The sequence below is a fragment of the Cynara cardunculus genome, unplaced genomic scaffold (genome assembly GCF_001531365.2).
Source record: "Cynara cardunculus var. scolymus isolate 2C unplaced genomic scaffold, CcrdV1 Un_Scaffold_2357, whole genome shotgun sequence".
NCBI lineage: Eukaryota > Viridiplantae > Streptophyta > Magnoliopsida > Asterales > Asteraceae > Cynara > Cynara cardunculus.
This window is the reverse complement of record NW_020201059.1, coordinates 27,125-44,039: the sequence shown is the minus strand read 5'-3', so window position 1 is coordinate 44,039 and position 16,915 is coordinate 27,125. Positions and strand designations below refer to the sequence as shown.

The window sequence follows — 16,915 nt, the reverse complement described above, 5'->3', positions numbered from 1 at the left end:
TATATATATATATATATATATATATATATACATATTTATGTATATACATATGAATGGATATATCTCATCACTAAACTTTGAAAACTCAGATTTCATCCATCCTTTTAATGGTTGTTAACTTTTTTCATTAATCCAACTAAATCAGGGATATTTTTAAACATGTTTTATGTTAAGTCCATTACAAGAGGTTAAATAAAAGATATTTTAATCATCATAGAGAAATGTTTAAAATAAATAAAATATCCTTGATTTAATTAGATGTAATAAAAAAGAGTTTATGACCGTTACCAGAAGGGACCTAAACCACTAACTAAAACATAAAATATTAAATATTAAATAAATTATAATTAATTATTAATTATTAATTATATTAATCAAAAAATAAATTAATAGATAACAATATCTAATTTATAGGTAATTCTTATCTGATGATTTATAAAAAGATTATTTAACAATTTTATCAGTCATATTTAGAAAATAATTTAACAAATAAATATTATATAATTTATAATTAGATATCATTCAATAATTTAGAATTACATATTTATTTAATAATTATGAATTAAAGATTTATTTAATAATTTATAATTAAATACTATTTAATAATTTAGAACCATCCACCATCTTTGACTGCTATGAGAACCACTATAAATTGAATAACATCATGCAAACGAAATTCAGTAGCAGGAAACAGATATGGAATCCACAATAATCTTCATCCTTCTCTCCATCTCCACATGCTTCTTCTATTTTCTTAATTCCCTATCTCGCCGTCGGAAGTCGGGTGTAATCACCCGACTGCCRCCCGGCCCATATCCGTTTCCGATCATCGGAAACATCTTAAAACTCGGAAACAAACCGCACCACTCCCTTGCCGCCCTCTCCAAAACCTACGGACCTTTAATGTCCCTTAAACTCGGCACCACCACCACAATCGTCGTTTCCTCTCGCGAAATCGCGCAAGAATTCTTTTTGAAACACGACGTTTCTTTCTCATCGAGATCGATACCGCACGTTGTTAACACACACGACCATGATAAACTCTCCATGGCTTGGTTGCCGGTTGGTGATCAATGGCGCAAGCTTCGMAGAATATCTAAGGAACATTTGTTTGTGGTACGCCAACTCGATGCTAGCCATCTGCTACGAAAAGAAAAGGTTCAACAACTTGTTGATCATGTTCAGGGTTACTGTGATAACGGGAAACCGGTGAATATCGGTCAAACTGCAGCCACAACGACTCTTAATGTTCTGTCCAACTTCATCTTCTCTATTGATTTAGCTCAGTATGATTCTCGTTCTTCTCAAGATTTTAAGGATCTCGTATGGTCTTTAATGGAAGTTGGTGGAAAACCAAATATAGCCGATTTCTTTCCTGTTCTTCGTTGGTTGGATCCACAGGGATTGCTGCGAAAATCTAATCTTTATACTGGGAAGATATTGGCGATATTCGAAGAATATATCAATAAACGGTTGGAAGAAAGAAGTTCAGGTTCATCTGATGCTTCATCAAGCAAAGATCTTCTGGATTTGCTGTTAGATATGAGCGAAAACGAGCAATCATTGATCAGCATCGACGACATTCGACACTTGTTGTTTGTAAGTAATCTTTATTGAGCTTGGGTTCTACGAAAACTTCAAGTGTTACATTATGGCTTCACGTAAATTGGTGGGCAGGACTTATTTATTGCAGGAACCGAGACAACATCGAGCACATTGGAATGGGCAATGGCGGAGCTAATCCACAATCCCGAGCAAATGTCGAAAGCCCGATCAGAGCTAGAGGAAGTAATCGGAAAGGAAGACCGGACCTTTCAAGAATCCGACATCTCGAGGCTCCCATACTTGCATGCCATAGTGAAAGAGACTCTCCGGCTGCACCCTCCGGTGACTTTTCTACTCCCTCATAAAGCCACAAAGGATGTGGAGATCCAAGGCTACATCATCCCAAAAGACACTCAGATCCTTTGTAACTTGTGGGGTATGGGTCAAGACTCGAACACATGGTCGGATGCACAACGGTTCAAGCCACAGCGATTTCTTGATGTGGGAATCGACTACAAGGGTCGTGACTTGGAACTGATACCGTTTGGTACGGGGAGGAGGATTTGTCCAGGATTGCCTCTTGCGCATAGAATGCTGCATTTGATGTTGGGATCTTTGATTTATAAGTTTGATTGGAAGATTGAAGAAGGGATGGTGATGGATATGAGTGATAAGTTTGGGATGACATTGCAAAAGAATTTGCCTCTCATGGCCATCCCGGTCAAACTTTGACTTTTACAAATAACAATAATGATAATAATAAAAAGTTGAGTGTTGTTTTTTTTGAAAAATAACACGAAAAGGGTCTAAGATCGGGACGTTTGTAGTACGACTAAATGTGCCACTTTCTTTATTGTAATAATTGTAGTACAAGATGGCAAAATCTAACAAAACAGAAGGAATTGAAGAAATCATGGAAACGATCAAATTGAGAAGATCTAATGTTTGGATTTAACGACTTTTTTTGTTTAAAATAGAAATACTGTTTCTTTTTTTTAATGGAAAATCGATGAAATAATGATCGAAACTAGAGCAAATTAAAAGTTCATTTTTTATTCTTTCTTAAATTTAACATCCATATTAATATATCTTTTTCTCATGTTCTTTGCTTCTTTGTTTTCAAAGTTCTCTCTAGATCTCATCCCAAATTATATATATATATATATATATATATATATATGTATATGTATATATGTATATATATATATATATGTACATATATATGTGTATATATATATATATATGTATATATATGTATATGGTTGGGTTCACGTGACACCAAAGGTTTTTTATGAAACCCGTAAGACTAATTTATATTCATTGATCAACTTTATAAGTTAATGATCTAATGGTCTAAAGTTGTACGGTGGAAATTTTGTGATTATTGAGAAGTTTCRTGACAATTTTGTGATTACGAATGGTAAGATTGCAGATCTAATCCAAGAATTGAGAATTAGTCTTACGAAAAACCCTTGGTTTCACATGATCCCAAGTATATATATATATATATATATATATGTATGTATGTATGTATGTATGTATGCATGTATGTATGTATGTATGTAAACCGCAATATATAATATGGCTATATGATCAAAATAGTCAATAAACTCTTTTTGTATTTTTAGGGGTGTTCGCAGTCTGGTTTAGGCGGTTTAACCCCTCAGACCACAAACCATACCGTAATGGTGGTTTATAAAATTTTTAAACCGAGCAATTCGACATCAAGTGCCCAAACCGGTTAAACCAGACCACGAAAAGGCAGTCTGGTCTGACCGGTTTAGGCAGTTTGAGACTTTAATGGACTTTAAATATTAACCTTAAAAAACATATATAATTTAAAATTTTAGATTAAATATCTATTTTAACAAAACAAAATATCTAAACAAATAAATGTAATAATTAAACAGCTCTTGAATACAAAGTCGAAGCAATCCAAATAAATAAATATATAATACATATTAGAAAACAAACAAATTAACAAAGTTACGACTCCATTGTGAGTATTGAGTAACAAATCCACGACTTCACAACCTTCAATAGTTTAATTCTTGAGTCTTGAGTTCTTGACCAAACAAAATAGAAGTCAAATCTAAGTTGGTTGAATCACTTGKTTGATGTCTTGATGATGTGCGCCGAAATCAAACCATGGATTAGAAAGATCGATAGATTGATAGAGTTCTTGAGGGATTTCAAAATTTGGAGACCGTCAATATCATATGTTTAATGGTTTTATGGTTTTAGGCCCATAAAAGGTTCCGGACCGGACCGCCAAACTGCCCAAACTGTCAAAAATGGTCTGGTTTGACTTGGTTCGGCCAGTTTGAGCGGTCCAACGGTTTTTTTGAACACCCTTAGTATTTTTTTTTTTTGTCAAGAATCATTTATTACTATTTGTTGGAAATTAACGTTCTTTCAAAAAAAAATTATTTCCATGAATGAGAATGAATTATTATTATTTTATATAAAAAAATTCTAAAAATGTATTGAGATGGTAAATTTAAAGAATACTTTAATAATATATTGATTGTTAAAATCTCTAAAATAGAAAATATTTTAGAGTTAACTGTAATTTTATTCTAAAAAATTATAAAAAAATCTGTTGAAGATGATCACATTAAATAATCTATCACCAACCTAACAGACGTTAATTAGAACTCTCTTGAATTGGTCCAATTGTTCGCATAACTCTTCGACCATTGATTTTTCTAGAGTAAACTAGGTTTTCGTCTATGTACTTTGTCAAAAGTTTCTAATTTCATCCCTCTAATGTAAAAGTTACGTTGATAATCGTATTTTATTTTGTTTCTCTTCCCGTTTATTTTTCTGGGGTATTTTTTTTGAAGTATATAATATWTATATATGGCAAATGCAACAAATAAACTCACACATCCTCCTCACCTATGGAGAGGTTTGAACCTCTGACCTCCTAGAAGGCCAAGGGCTACGATACCACTAGGCCAAATGCTATAAATATGACTCATACATCACCAAAAATTATAAATATGATTCTTATAAAGATGGTCATATAAGARCATCTCCAACAAATTCTGTAAAATAGAGAATCAAAAACGAAAGTATCTAAAAAAATTATGTTCATTTTTAATGGTTTTTTCATTCTGGAGATTATAATATAGAATACCTTTCATAAAATCTTATTTCTGTCTACTGTATGTTTAATTTTAAAGATTCTCAATTTCTCATTGGTACAAAAAAATAAAATATAATATCTCTTTCATAAGTAATCATTTTTGGAAAGTTCTTCAAATTTGGAGAATTTCACATCTCTTACTTTATCCATTTTAGAGAAGTTTTTAAGAAATCTATTTGAGTATGATCACGTGTATACAATAACTTTATAGTATTTATATTAGTATGATATTTATCATTAATATTAATTTTCACCATAATATTAATCATGGATATACTACAATTTCAATTCTACATACTTTAGTTTTTCTTTATTTTTCTTCATTGGGTTCTCAATTGATTTGGATGAYTTTYTGATTCGTCTCGATAGATTTCCCGATCAATCGCGATAAAGGTTAAAAGTGGTATGTTATGGTTTTACACATACAAACACGCACCATGTCAATKGATGGGTTCTTGATTAGTCTCGATCGGTCCCAATCGGTTCCTATTTGAATGAGAAAAGAGGGTACTCATTCTTCTCCCTCTGGTCGAGTAGCTTCACTCTTATTCGATCAATCTTGATGTGTTCTTGATTGGTCTCGACGGGTTTCCAATCCTTCACGATAAAAGATGAAAATGATAGTTTATGGTTTTACACACGAGTAAATAATAAATCAATTCATAGGTTCTCGATGAAAATTTAAGGTGGTAAGTTATAGTTTAACCCATATAAACACATACCAAGTCAATGAATGGATTATCGACCATTCTCGATTGGTCTTGATGGGTTMTCGATCAGTCTAAATGGGTGTTGGGTTATGGTGATGAAGAACGTGGTGCCTTACCACGTTAGATAAAGTGTCAAAGAAGGTGATCTCGAGTTACGGACTTACGATTCGAGCTGTTGTACTCACGCGAAAATATTCATAATGAATATAACACACACACACACGTGTGCGCGCATATATATATATATATATATATATATATATAATTTCACATAAAAAACTGTTAAAATGAAGAAAAAAACTATATCGAGTATATGTCATATTGAAGCGTATGAAATTCTCGTTTTCTTGATGTAATTTTTTTGATCAAACTATTAGTAATTTTTAAGATAATTTATTTTAAGCCTTTAAAGAGGTAAATTTGTTGAATTAAAAAAGGAAATAAAAGGTCAAAAAAGGTAGGCATGAATTGAAATTAAATGCATTTGTTACCCTGATCACCTTAATTAATAATTTTAATTAAAAATTATATTTAATGTGAATTGTTGGATCAAATAAAATAGAAGGCCGAGATCAGTCTTCACGTTTACAATGAAAATTGAGTTTGTAAGTGAACTTTCCCTATACACATATATACATATATGTGTGTGTGCATGTGTGTACCTCTATAATATATATATTTTTGAAAAGAAATACATTATATATTAAAATTAAACTTAAAAATATAATAATTAATTAATTTAATTAACTTAATATAACTTTTTTTAGACTTAAGGGACGTTTACCAAACACTTACTCGGTAAGCGCTTACCAGTAAAATTTAACACTATCATTTACTTACTGGGTAAGACTTTATCATGGTAAGAGTCGTCGCCCTTACTTACTAGGTAAGACTCTCGGTCCTTGTCTCCCTCTTATCGGGTAAGATTTTTGGTACTTACAATATTCATCCGATAAGGTAATGTGACTTGATAAGCGCTTACCAGGGTAAGCGTTTGGTAAACGACCCTTTAACTACGAATTTTGGTCTCTATAGTTTCTATGGTTTTTATGAAATTAGTCCTTTGAAAACAGATTTTAAAAAAAGAACGAAAATGCCCTCAAAATTAACAGAAGAATTGGATGGTCGTTAGAGTGAGATGCCAACTCGTTACAAAACAATATACCACAAATACTCTTGTATAATAAATGAAGTTTAGAGATCAATTTTATGAAAACTACCAAACCAACAAGACCAAATCCGTCATTAACTCTAATAATTACTCCATTAAATCAATCACGTCGATTTTATCCTATAAATTTAACTATAACTTTAGATCCTTTGACTTGGAATATAATTTATGAGCCCAAATAAATGTGACTAAATTGGTCGAGTTACACATTCTGAAGTATAAATGGCCAAAAATTAATCCTGGGTCGGGTCGGGACAGGTCTAAATCAAGCTCGGTCCCAAAATAGTGATTCTGTAATTGGTCCCAGCATAATCAGTCCTAATCCTAACCCAAATAAGAAATCCCGGTTAAGGTGTAAGGTGTATGAGGCTCGTGTTATGAGAACCAGACCCGATCCTAGGCCGGGTCCAAACTGGTCCTATATAAAAGAAATTAATTTTTATTTCTTACGTAGTTCTTTTTTGAAGTTTAAAAAAAATACAAAATTGTTGTTCTAATACACTTGAAAATATGTGATTGTGTTAATTAAATACACTAAAAAAATACGGTTTTTTTTTTGCCAGAATTGTGAATGTTTATGAGTTGGTATCTTCTTTCATACACCATATGACTTATATTAATGAATAGAAGGTAAACAAGACAATTAAATACATTTTATTATAATTTTGTAATTGACTTTCAATCAAATACATTTAGAAAGTTAAAAACACATTTAAAAATACATTTTTTTTAAAATAGCAAGTCCTGAACCGGTACCAATTCCCGGTCTTCCATCAGTAGTAGAGATGGCCAAAAACCGGTCCCGGGCCGGTCCCAATCGGTCCTTACATTTCTCATAACCGGCCATAACCGGTCCCGGCGTAACCGGTCCCGGTCTCGGTCCCGGTCGAAAATAATAGGACCGGTATAGGTACTCTATAACCGGTTATGGGCCGCTGGTCCCGGTCCCGGTCCCGGTCCCAACCGGTCCTTCATTAAAAAAATAAGATTTTTTTTTTTGATTTTTTAATGATATATATTTTTAATACATTATAAAATTTACAATTGGGTCACTCAAATACACTTTAAAAATGCGTTTTAATATAATTAAAATTACGTTTTCTTATAAAAATACATTATAAAATTATTTAAAAATATATTTATTTATAATATTATTTGAATTTTCGGGCCGGGCCGGGCCGGTCCATAGTCGGTCCCATAACCGGTCCCGGTCCCGGTCGGTCCCGGTCCCACGAAACTACCAAAAACCTTAACCGGTCCCGGTTTTCGGTCCCATAACCGGTCCTTACCGGTCCCGGTCCCGGGTCGATCCTTTGTCGGTCCCGGTCCCGGTCCTCCGGCGGTCCCGGGTCGGGCCGGGCCCATTTGGCCATCTCTAATCGGTAGTACTGAACGAGACCAAACCCATTTGGCCATCTTTATAATCTGAATTACGTCTCTTCCGTAGCCCATTAACTAATAAACCCTTTCTTAGTCTTAAAATTTAGAAAAAAACAATTTAATTATATTTATAGACAATTTTGATTCGAGCACATGGAAGTACCGCCTTCAAACTTCATCAATGTGAGGGTATCTTGGACCATTTTTAATTTTTTTTAAAGATATATAATTAATTTTTTTCCCTACAAACTTACATTTAATTTCAACATCTTTTTTATTTAAATATCACAACATGAATTATATATTATAAATATTTCACATATTTAGGGTCTGTTTGTTTTTTCAAAATTACCTCTTAATACCTCTGAAGTCTGATTCGTTAAGATGTTTGGATATTAAGAGCGTTTGTTTTATTTCTAAAATAAGAGCTTAAAAGCTCTAAATGTCCTCTGAAATTTTAAGTGGTAAATGTATCTCTTAATCCTAATCCGTCATCTATCAAACGGTTCTTATTTTGGGGGCTGAAAGAGATTTGTTAGCAAAAACTATTTATCTTTTATATTTTTGACCGATTCAGATTTCAGACTTTAGATGTAAAAACAAACACTTTTACTGATCCAGATTTCAGACTTCAAAACCACCTCTTATAAATCAGAAGTGAAATCAGACTTCAACATCTCTTAGAAAACAAACGTCACCTTAATAAAATATTATTATTTTAAAATATCTTATTGGTATGAGCAAAATATATATTTCTCTTTCATTGTAATCATTTTAAAGCATTTTCAATGGATTCTCCAAAATGGATAATGAAACTTCAAAATCTCTAAACAAGAAATATATTTAACTTCAAGATTTTAAATTTCAGAGATTACAATATTAATTATATCATAAAAATATTAAAATATTTCTTTCATCTACTAAAATGTAATTTCTCTCTACATATTCATTTTCAATTTTCTATTGTTGGAAATATGTTAAATAATATTTCTCTCTTATTATAATCATTTTTGAGATGTTCTCCAAATTTTGAGATTTTCACTCTCTCTCGTACTTTCTCCATTTTAGAGAAACTTGTGGAGCAGAAAACATACCCAAAATCCCAAAATCTATATTTTTTTAAGACCGTTTTGAGGAATTTTTTTGGAGATGCTCTTATAGTGGAGTTTTCTAAATTTTGAAGAGTTTCATATTCTCTCTCCTACTTTTTTCCATTTTAAAAAAAGATTTTGAAGAATATTCTAAAGTAAAATATCCATTATAGATGCTGTAATAAATTCTAGCTCAAAATGAAAGGACTCCAACTAACTAATGGTTTGAAATCGGCATTTGAAGATGGTGATGGATATACATTTCGTGTTTTCGTCCAACTCAAAGAGGTTGACTCCGAACAATGATTAGCTTTGTAAGGAGCCGTTTACCCAACGCTTTCCTGGTTAGCGTTTATCGGTAAGAGTCAACACTTTAACTTCATTTATCGGATAATAATTTAGTTCACTAAAACGACATCTTATGCATTTATCTGGTAGGCGCTTACCACTATTGAATACTAATCGAATACGACAACCCCTCATAGATTGTCAAATGGACAAATTAGTCATTTCTTTCACGTATTTCATCAAACACTTTCCGGGCCTTCAACCAAATTTTCGAATTGTGGTCTCGATTACAATGCCTTCATAGTTGCATCGGTTATTGAAATCTTTTATGAATACATGACAAAATGAATAAACGATTCGATGTCATTTTATCATATGATTAAAAGATTCAGTTTTGAGCCTCTAACATCTTACGTATAACTTCCGTTGAAGTACGAGTATGTCATCGAAGTAGTTTCACAACATGAAGACGAAGAAATAACAAATTAATTCCAACATGAAACTAGCTTTCGCCCTACTTCCCACTTCCCTCTCGATAGAGGGCAGTTGATCGCTTGCTTGCTTTGCTTCCTAACGTAAGGATCCTTGTCTTTAACGAGTCATTTTAACTCTCTCCAACGACTGTGCTGCTAGCAACGATTATAATATTAATCATTTACTGATAATTTATATCACATAATTTCAGTAAAATTTAAAATAAATAATATAATTTATATGATTATGACAATATAAACATACGACAATAGGAGGGAACAGGACATGATATCATTTTTTTTTGCGTATACTGTATACCAACTAAATACACAAACTTCGGACCAACCATCTTTTCTTCATACCAACTTTTTTTGATTTATATGGTTTCTGATTTTGTACGAACAATAGAATTATAAGAAGCAGAAACCTAAGGGCCGTCTACTAAACATTTACCCATTATGTATTTACCGGATCATTTATCTCATCGGAAGAATTTGGCAAGGATCGAGAATATTAACCAGTATTAGATCAACCAACTTGAATTGATACTTGTAGGGATCGTTTACTAAACGCTTACCCGGTAAGTAGTTATCGGGTAATTTTCCTCACCGAATAAACATAACAAGGATCAAGAATCTTACCCTGTAAGATCGATGATAAAGATGAAGAGTATTACCCGATAGGTGAAAGTGAAGACTTTTACATACATGTTGTCTTGTTTAATTTGATAAAAGAAATGTGTTAATTTAGGTATTTACTATAAGTTCAACGCTTTACCATATTCATTGAAAATATAAATAGAAGGGGTGGACGAGAATCTTCTTACAAATCCCTAATTTAACATATTGAAAAAAGTGAACAAATTGAAGATCGGATCTTTAGTTTCGTTTCCAATCACCGACCACCGCTAGTTTTCAGCTCCATCCAATGGCTCCGGCGGTGCATTTAACATTAATTGCACTGTTCATCACAGGCGCCGCAGCATACACCAATCACACTGTTGGCGGCAACGCCGGTTGGCTTTTCGATCCGAATACCAACACCTCCTCCGCAAATTACGCCTCTTGGGCAGCTAATCAAACCTTCGATCTCGGCGACTACTTAAGTAAGTGTGGTTTACAATCGGTGAAAATTGCTGTTGATTTTGATTAATTTGATTGTTCATCTGGTTTTGGTTGTGATTTGTGTGTAGTATTCAGGACGAACACGAATCAGACGGTGGTTTTGACTTACAACGAGACGACGTTCCGAAGCTGTAGCATTGACAACTCCTCAGATAGTGATACGTTAATTTACGACAAAGGAAACGTTGAGTTCGGCCAGCCGTTGACCGTCGAGGTTCCGTTGACGTTAGAGGGAGCCAACTACTTTTTCTCCAGTGCCAGTGACGGCATTCAGTGTGAGAACGGGCTGGCCTTTGGGATCAACGTGAGTCACGGCGTCGGACTTCCTCCGAGCCTCAACCAGCCTCCGCCGCCTGCCTATGTTGAGCCTCCGTCTAACGCTGATGGAAGCCTTACGCCGCCGATGACCATACAGCCAAGTGGCGCTGGATTACGCGTTGATGATAACGTGCGCAGGGCGGTATATTATGCACTCACGTTCTTTGCCTTTTTTCAAGTGTGAAACAGAAGAGGGGTAGGTAGATGTCGTGGTTTTTGTAATTTTCGGGGGCAAATTCGGAATCCCAAATGTTTTGTTTTGATGTGATACAATTGGAAAGTAAGTGGTGGGGTTAAATTACAATTCTTTAAACTTATGGGTTCAAAATGTAATTTGAACTGAAAACTTTTGATTTTTACTGGATTAATCCTGGATGATGTCATTTTTATTTGTAATATTTCGGATTACTCTTTCTTTATCGTTATCTCCACGTAGCATAATTAGTATCTTGTGAGAATATGAGAAACCAATACTAAACCTGGATTATGAGCATAATGAAGTGAATGCGGATGATATCGATTCTCAAAAACAGACATCGAAGTCCAAGAAGAATATTGATTCACAAGAGGAGGATTCGTCTCTATTGACGGTTAAGAAGATGAAAGATCTGTGTGTTATRATAACCGGGTTATCGATTATAAAAGTTCGAAATTGTTTTCAAATAATGATGATAAGTTGGGGGTTTATTTGGTTAATGTGCTTAAATTGTTTTTAAGCACACCGCCACATTATTTAATTGTTTGATTAATTGAGATATTCTTATATCTCATTGGGGTTGTRAAAAATAAGAGAAAAAGAAAAACCTAGTTTTTGTGTGTGTTTGGAGTCGAGGAAACAAAAGCCGAAAGGAAGAAAGAAGTTGATTATGTGATTATTATTTGAATAATTGTTGTGGTTCATCTGCATCATCTCTGTGAACATAAGGTGGGTTTTATTTTTGAGAAACRTCATTTATTATCTGTTTTGGTGAAATAACCGTAAGGTTTCATAAGTGAATACGTGGTGATTATATGCTATCTATTAGCAAWTTTTTTGGGTTTTGATATGATTCTATCATCTGTTTGTAATAAAGATGACATAATCATGAGATGAGTATATTTTGTAATAAGKGTAACATRATCAGAAGATTGGTAGATTTTGTAATAAGAGTGGCATACTTAAAAGATAGATAGATAGATTTTGTAATAAATATGACATAATCAGGACATGGGTAGATTTTGCAATAAGGGTGACATAATCAGGATATAGGTGTACTAGGATAAGAATGACATAATCAAATTCTKGAAAAATGATGATCTTTTGATCATGAGATTCTGTTATCGCATCTATATGATGCAATGRGATTGATTTTATCGCATAGGTGTGATACGATGAAATTGGGATAAAATTGAAGTGTTGGTTATCACATTCTTGTGATGCGACATGTTGAGTTTATCGCATCTATATGGTGCGACAAGTTACTGTTATTGCATCTTGTGCGATAAGGTGTGTTTATCGCATTTGTTGGATGCGACAAGTTGGGATGATCAAGGATGCGACAAAGGAAGTTGTCGCATATAAGTGATGCAATAAATTTGGGTTATCGCATCAATGAGGTGCAATAAGATTGATGTATTTTTATAATTTATGTGATAACTTGATTACTTATTTGTTTATTTGTGACAAGTTTAATATCACAATGGCTTTGATGCGATAAGATGAGGTTGTCTCATCATATGATGTGACAAAAAGAGGTTTGTTCGATAAAACAGTGTTTATTTGTTATTTATACAAATATGAGTTTTATAAAAGTGTTTTGGTGATTTTCACCTTGTAATAGCACTCAAAGAAAATTCTCACTAGACCTTATGATCTAACCCTCATTTTGGTGTTTTAAAATGTACATTATAGACCAAAGGCACAATGTGGATGAAAAGGGGAAGGGAAAGGGAAAGCATGAAAGTTTTATGATTGTTTGCATGTGGATTGTTGGGATGATTGATGTTTTRTACCTGAATACTTGTTATATATACAAGTCTTTTACTGAGACTATGTGGAAAAATTTGGTAGCTACTTTTGTAATGTAACTTTTGTATATTTTGGAATCGAATGTGTAAATTTGTATTTCATGATATATGAAATATATTGTTATATGCAAATGTGATTTTGGGTTGTTACAAGTTTGGTATCAGAGAYTGAATTTAAGAGATTTAGGTATTCAGCATGATGCCTACACTTAAACTGTATTATTTGCATATTAAGGGTCCCTGACATATCTAGAACCTTTGAAATAAATATGATGRGTTAAAAARATGATATGTAAAGTMAATTCAAATTACAACTGACCAATATAATCATGAATTTAAGGGTACATATTTGTGYTTGGATACCTTATTATATTTGGGGAATATGATTATGTAAATATTAAATTTTGTAAATTGACATATGGCAAGTCAATCTAGAAGTTCTGAAAGGATCGCCCTCATAAACCCAGATGAGAGAGAAAGTTCACTTAAAAACACTTATAAAAATCTACTAATGGGTCGGGGTAGAGGAAGAGGCCGAGGCAGGGACAGAGGAAGGGACGCGGAAGAGGAAGAAGTAGTCATCCAGATCAAGGTGGATCTATTCAAGAGAATGTTAATGAAGAACCAATTCAACATCCTGAGTATGTTACTCGGGATATATTAGCTGAAGAAATGAGCAAATTGAGAAATACCTTGATTTCTATTCTGGGAGTACCTGCTAGAGTGGAAACAGAGTGAGTAGAGATTAACCCGCAAGTCCAATTTGCAAATACAGGAGAGGGTGATATCAAGATATTTTTGACGTGTAAACCCCCAACTTTTTCTGGAGAAAGAGATCYCGTARAAGCAATGTGCTGGCTGAAAGAAATRRAATAAGTTTTCGATACAAGTGTTCTAATGAAGATAGTGTTCTAGACGTGCATYTGTAGAACAAGAACATCCCATGACTGAACCAAGCAACAGTCACCAAGATCAATCATGTTTCCAGAGACTGGGATCGATTTAGGTATAGGTTTAACGATTGAGAGTGAGCGATTGAGAGAGAYGTGCTGGGATATATCGATTGAGACACAACAACTACAATCGATTATGTTTCCAAAGGGATTGGGGTGAATTTAGATCTGGGTTTACCGATCGAGGGTGAACAATTGAGAGGTCGATTGAAGTACTTGAGCGATTGAGAGACCGATTGAGGTAGTTGAGCGATCGAGAGACCGATTGATGTGGAGTTGCTTGAGGATATCGACTGTGAGGTAAATAATCGGATAAGAGGTAATAAGTGGTTAGGTTATCACTTAACTTTTAAGAGGATAATAAGAGATAAGAGACTCTTAAAAGAATGAAAAAACAAAYAGTCTGAAACATAAGTGGTTAATCCTCTCCTTAAGATTCTTCTGAAGACGTCGATCAACTTGCATGTTCTTTTAAGTAAAATATAAATCTTTCAACAAAAGTATTTCTATAACTTTGTCTTGTTTTCCAACTTTGTCCCCCCCCCTAGCGATACACTTATTGGGTTGATACCATCTGTAATATCTCAAATCAACAAACTGTACCAGATATCTGCTTTGCCCACACACCTTGATTTACGATTTTAAAATACGAAAAGCTATCTGGTTTTTTTGTAAGGCAATCTTAGTTCTTCTTCCCAACCAACATCATATATTACACTATATGTGTCAACGAGTGTTRGTGGGGCACGTGTGCACTAGTTGCATCCTCTTGTATTGGTATTTGAGAAACTATTCTTTGCTATCAATAAGTTATTTAAATGTTTTAAATAGTTATATTTGATGATGTTGAATTATGAAAGTCGACAAATTGGAAGCTTATATAACGATCTTTAAAATGTACAAAAAAGGATAATATCTCTAAGGTTTTTTTTTGATATTAAATAAACAACTACATACAGAGATTTCATGTTCTAAACTGATGTGTAAACATTATCAAGTTTTAAGAGATTATCATTCTGTAATTTATCTGAGAAAAATTAAAATATTACTAATAACTTTTCATAAAAGTTTTACAAAAAGAATGTCTTAAGAAAAAAAGTTTGTTTTTATATTATAATAAAAAATGTGAAAGTGCTACATTATTGCAATATCAGAATGATTAGTTTCTAAAGTTTGATTAAAAAAATTGATTAGATATTTGTTTAAAGAAAAGTTATTTAAAAAAAAAATTGGATTTCATTAGTTTGGACGTTTAGAATGTTATTTTTATTGAAAAAGTGGATAATATAGAAATAGGGGATGGTCTGATAAAAAACTGTCAAATAAAATACGTCCCAAATCGAAATATCATAAGCACCGTCTACCCGGTGATAAATGAAGCATCCGGGCCCCTTTTGATCTCTCAGAAATTTTATGCAAAGGTTTCCTCGGGCCGGACGGAAACTGGCCCTCGAGTGCAAAGGAAGAGGCACCATGTTGGTTTGTTATGCAAAGGTTTCCTCGTCCCAAATTGAAACTCACACTTGATTCATGTTGGTTTGTTATTTCTTTTACACTATTGAATCATTTTGTATTGATTAGTGTGTCGTTCCATACTAATTTAACCATGTCATGCACAACAGAAGTCCATATGAAATTTTACACATGACTTGGAGCTTTTGTTCATATTAGTGGTCTCACTACTCGCTTGGACCTATGTACGTTGACCGGTCCATATGACGTCCTACCTGAGCCTGKAGTTTGTGTCACATAACCTATGTGAGTTTCTCGGTAAGCTCAGTACTCACCAATGCTTTACTTATGAGACCTCTTATATATGACCCCTAACTCACATTTGACCGATATGTATAGAACACCATTTTTGGCCGATTAACATCAATCCAAAAGTCGTTCTTTTTGTATTATTTTACTTATAAATATACTTGTCTAYTTTTTCGTACACTTAAATAATGTATCGTACCTAAACTCACTGATCGCATGCAATAAAATCATTGTGTTCTTACCTATTTCATGGCTGCAGGGCCTCATGCTTGTCGCATTTCGAGGGTTAACTACTCCATGTTACTAAATGGGYGTAAAAGAACATGAACTTGACATGCTAAAAAAGACCCTACCTGATGCAATTTTACTTGAATTCCMTTCGACACTTCCTAACATGCCCTACATAATCACAAGATATTATTCGAACTCTAAAATACCCCACATGTTTAATCGGTCCAAGGCCTCAAAACATAGTTTCTTTGTGGGGGTTGGGGCTAGAACACGTACTACTCGAAATAGGATCCTTGCTAAAAATGTACAACAAAAAWTAAAAGATCTACGGAGTATTCTTAATAAGGAAAGGATTTTTTTCATTCTTTTGTGCAAAAAAATGAACATGCATTTTAATTCCATTGATTCCGTAGGTTCTTAATTTTGTTTGATTAATGGACTTATCTATACTATATTATAAAGCATTTGACAGAAACTCTTATAAACTATTTTTTATGCATGAAGTACTATATATTGATGCATATTACTTAAAATTCAAGATTACAAATAAATTATGCATAATTACAATTTATTAAAGCTCCATGTTTGAATTCATGTAACTAACTGCGGATAAATATAATTAAATAGAGGATAAACGTCTAATTTTAAAATATAAAAATTCTAAAATATAATTAGGATAGTTATCGAGTTCTAACAAAATAATTAATTATT

General features: G+C 33.2%; 2 protein-coding genes across 2 annotated transcripts; both read left to right on the top strand.

Moving 5' to 3' along the window:
* The first annotated feature begins 696 nt into the window (after nucleotides 1-696).
* LOC112503005 (geraniol 8-hydroxylase-like) lies at nucleotides 697-2,277 on the top strand. The gene is made up of 2 exons (XM_025107058.1): nucleotides 697-1,599; nucleotides 1,678-2,277. The coding sequence occupies exons 1-2, from the start codon at nucleotides 697-699 to the stop codon at nucleotides 2,275-2,277; spliced, it is 1,503 nt and encodes a 500-aa protein (XP_024962826.1).
* An 8,351-nt stretch (nucleotides 2,278-10,628) lies between these two features.
* LOC112503004 (cucumber peeling cupredoxin-like) lies at nucleotides 10,629-11,669 on the top strand. The gene is made up of 2 exons (XM_025107057.1): nucleotides 10,629-10,915; nucleotides 11,003-11,669. Exons 1-2 carry the CDS (start codon nucleotides 10,738-10,740, stop codon nucleotides 11,434-11,436), a joined length of 612 nt encoding a protein of 203 aa, XP_024962825.1. The 5' UTR covers nucleotides 10,629-10,737; the 3' UTR covers nucleotides 11,437-11,669.
* Nucleotides 11,670-16,915: the final 5,246 nt, after the last annotated feature.

What these genes read in the sequence shown, in the direction of transcription:
- LOC112503004 (XM_025107057.1), top strand. Translation starts at nt 10,738, where the DNA reads ATGGCTCCGGCGGTGCATTTAACATTAATTGCACTGTTCATCACAGGC. An exon ending in CGATCTCGGCGACTACTTAA is followed by an intron (nt 10,916 to 11,002) that starts GTAAGTGTGGTT and finishes ATTTGTGTGTAG; the next exon opens with TATTCAGGACGAACACGAAT.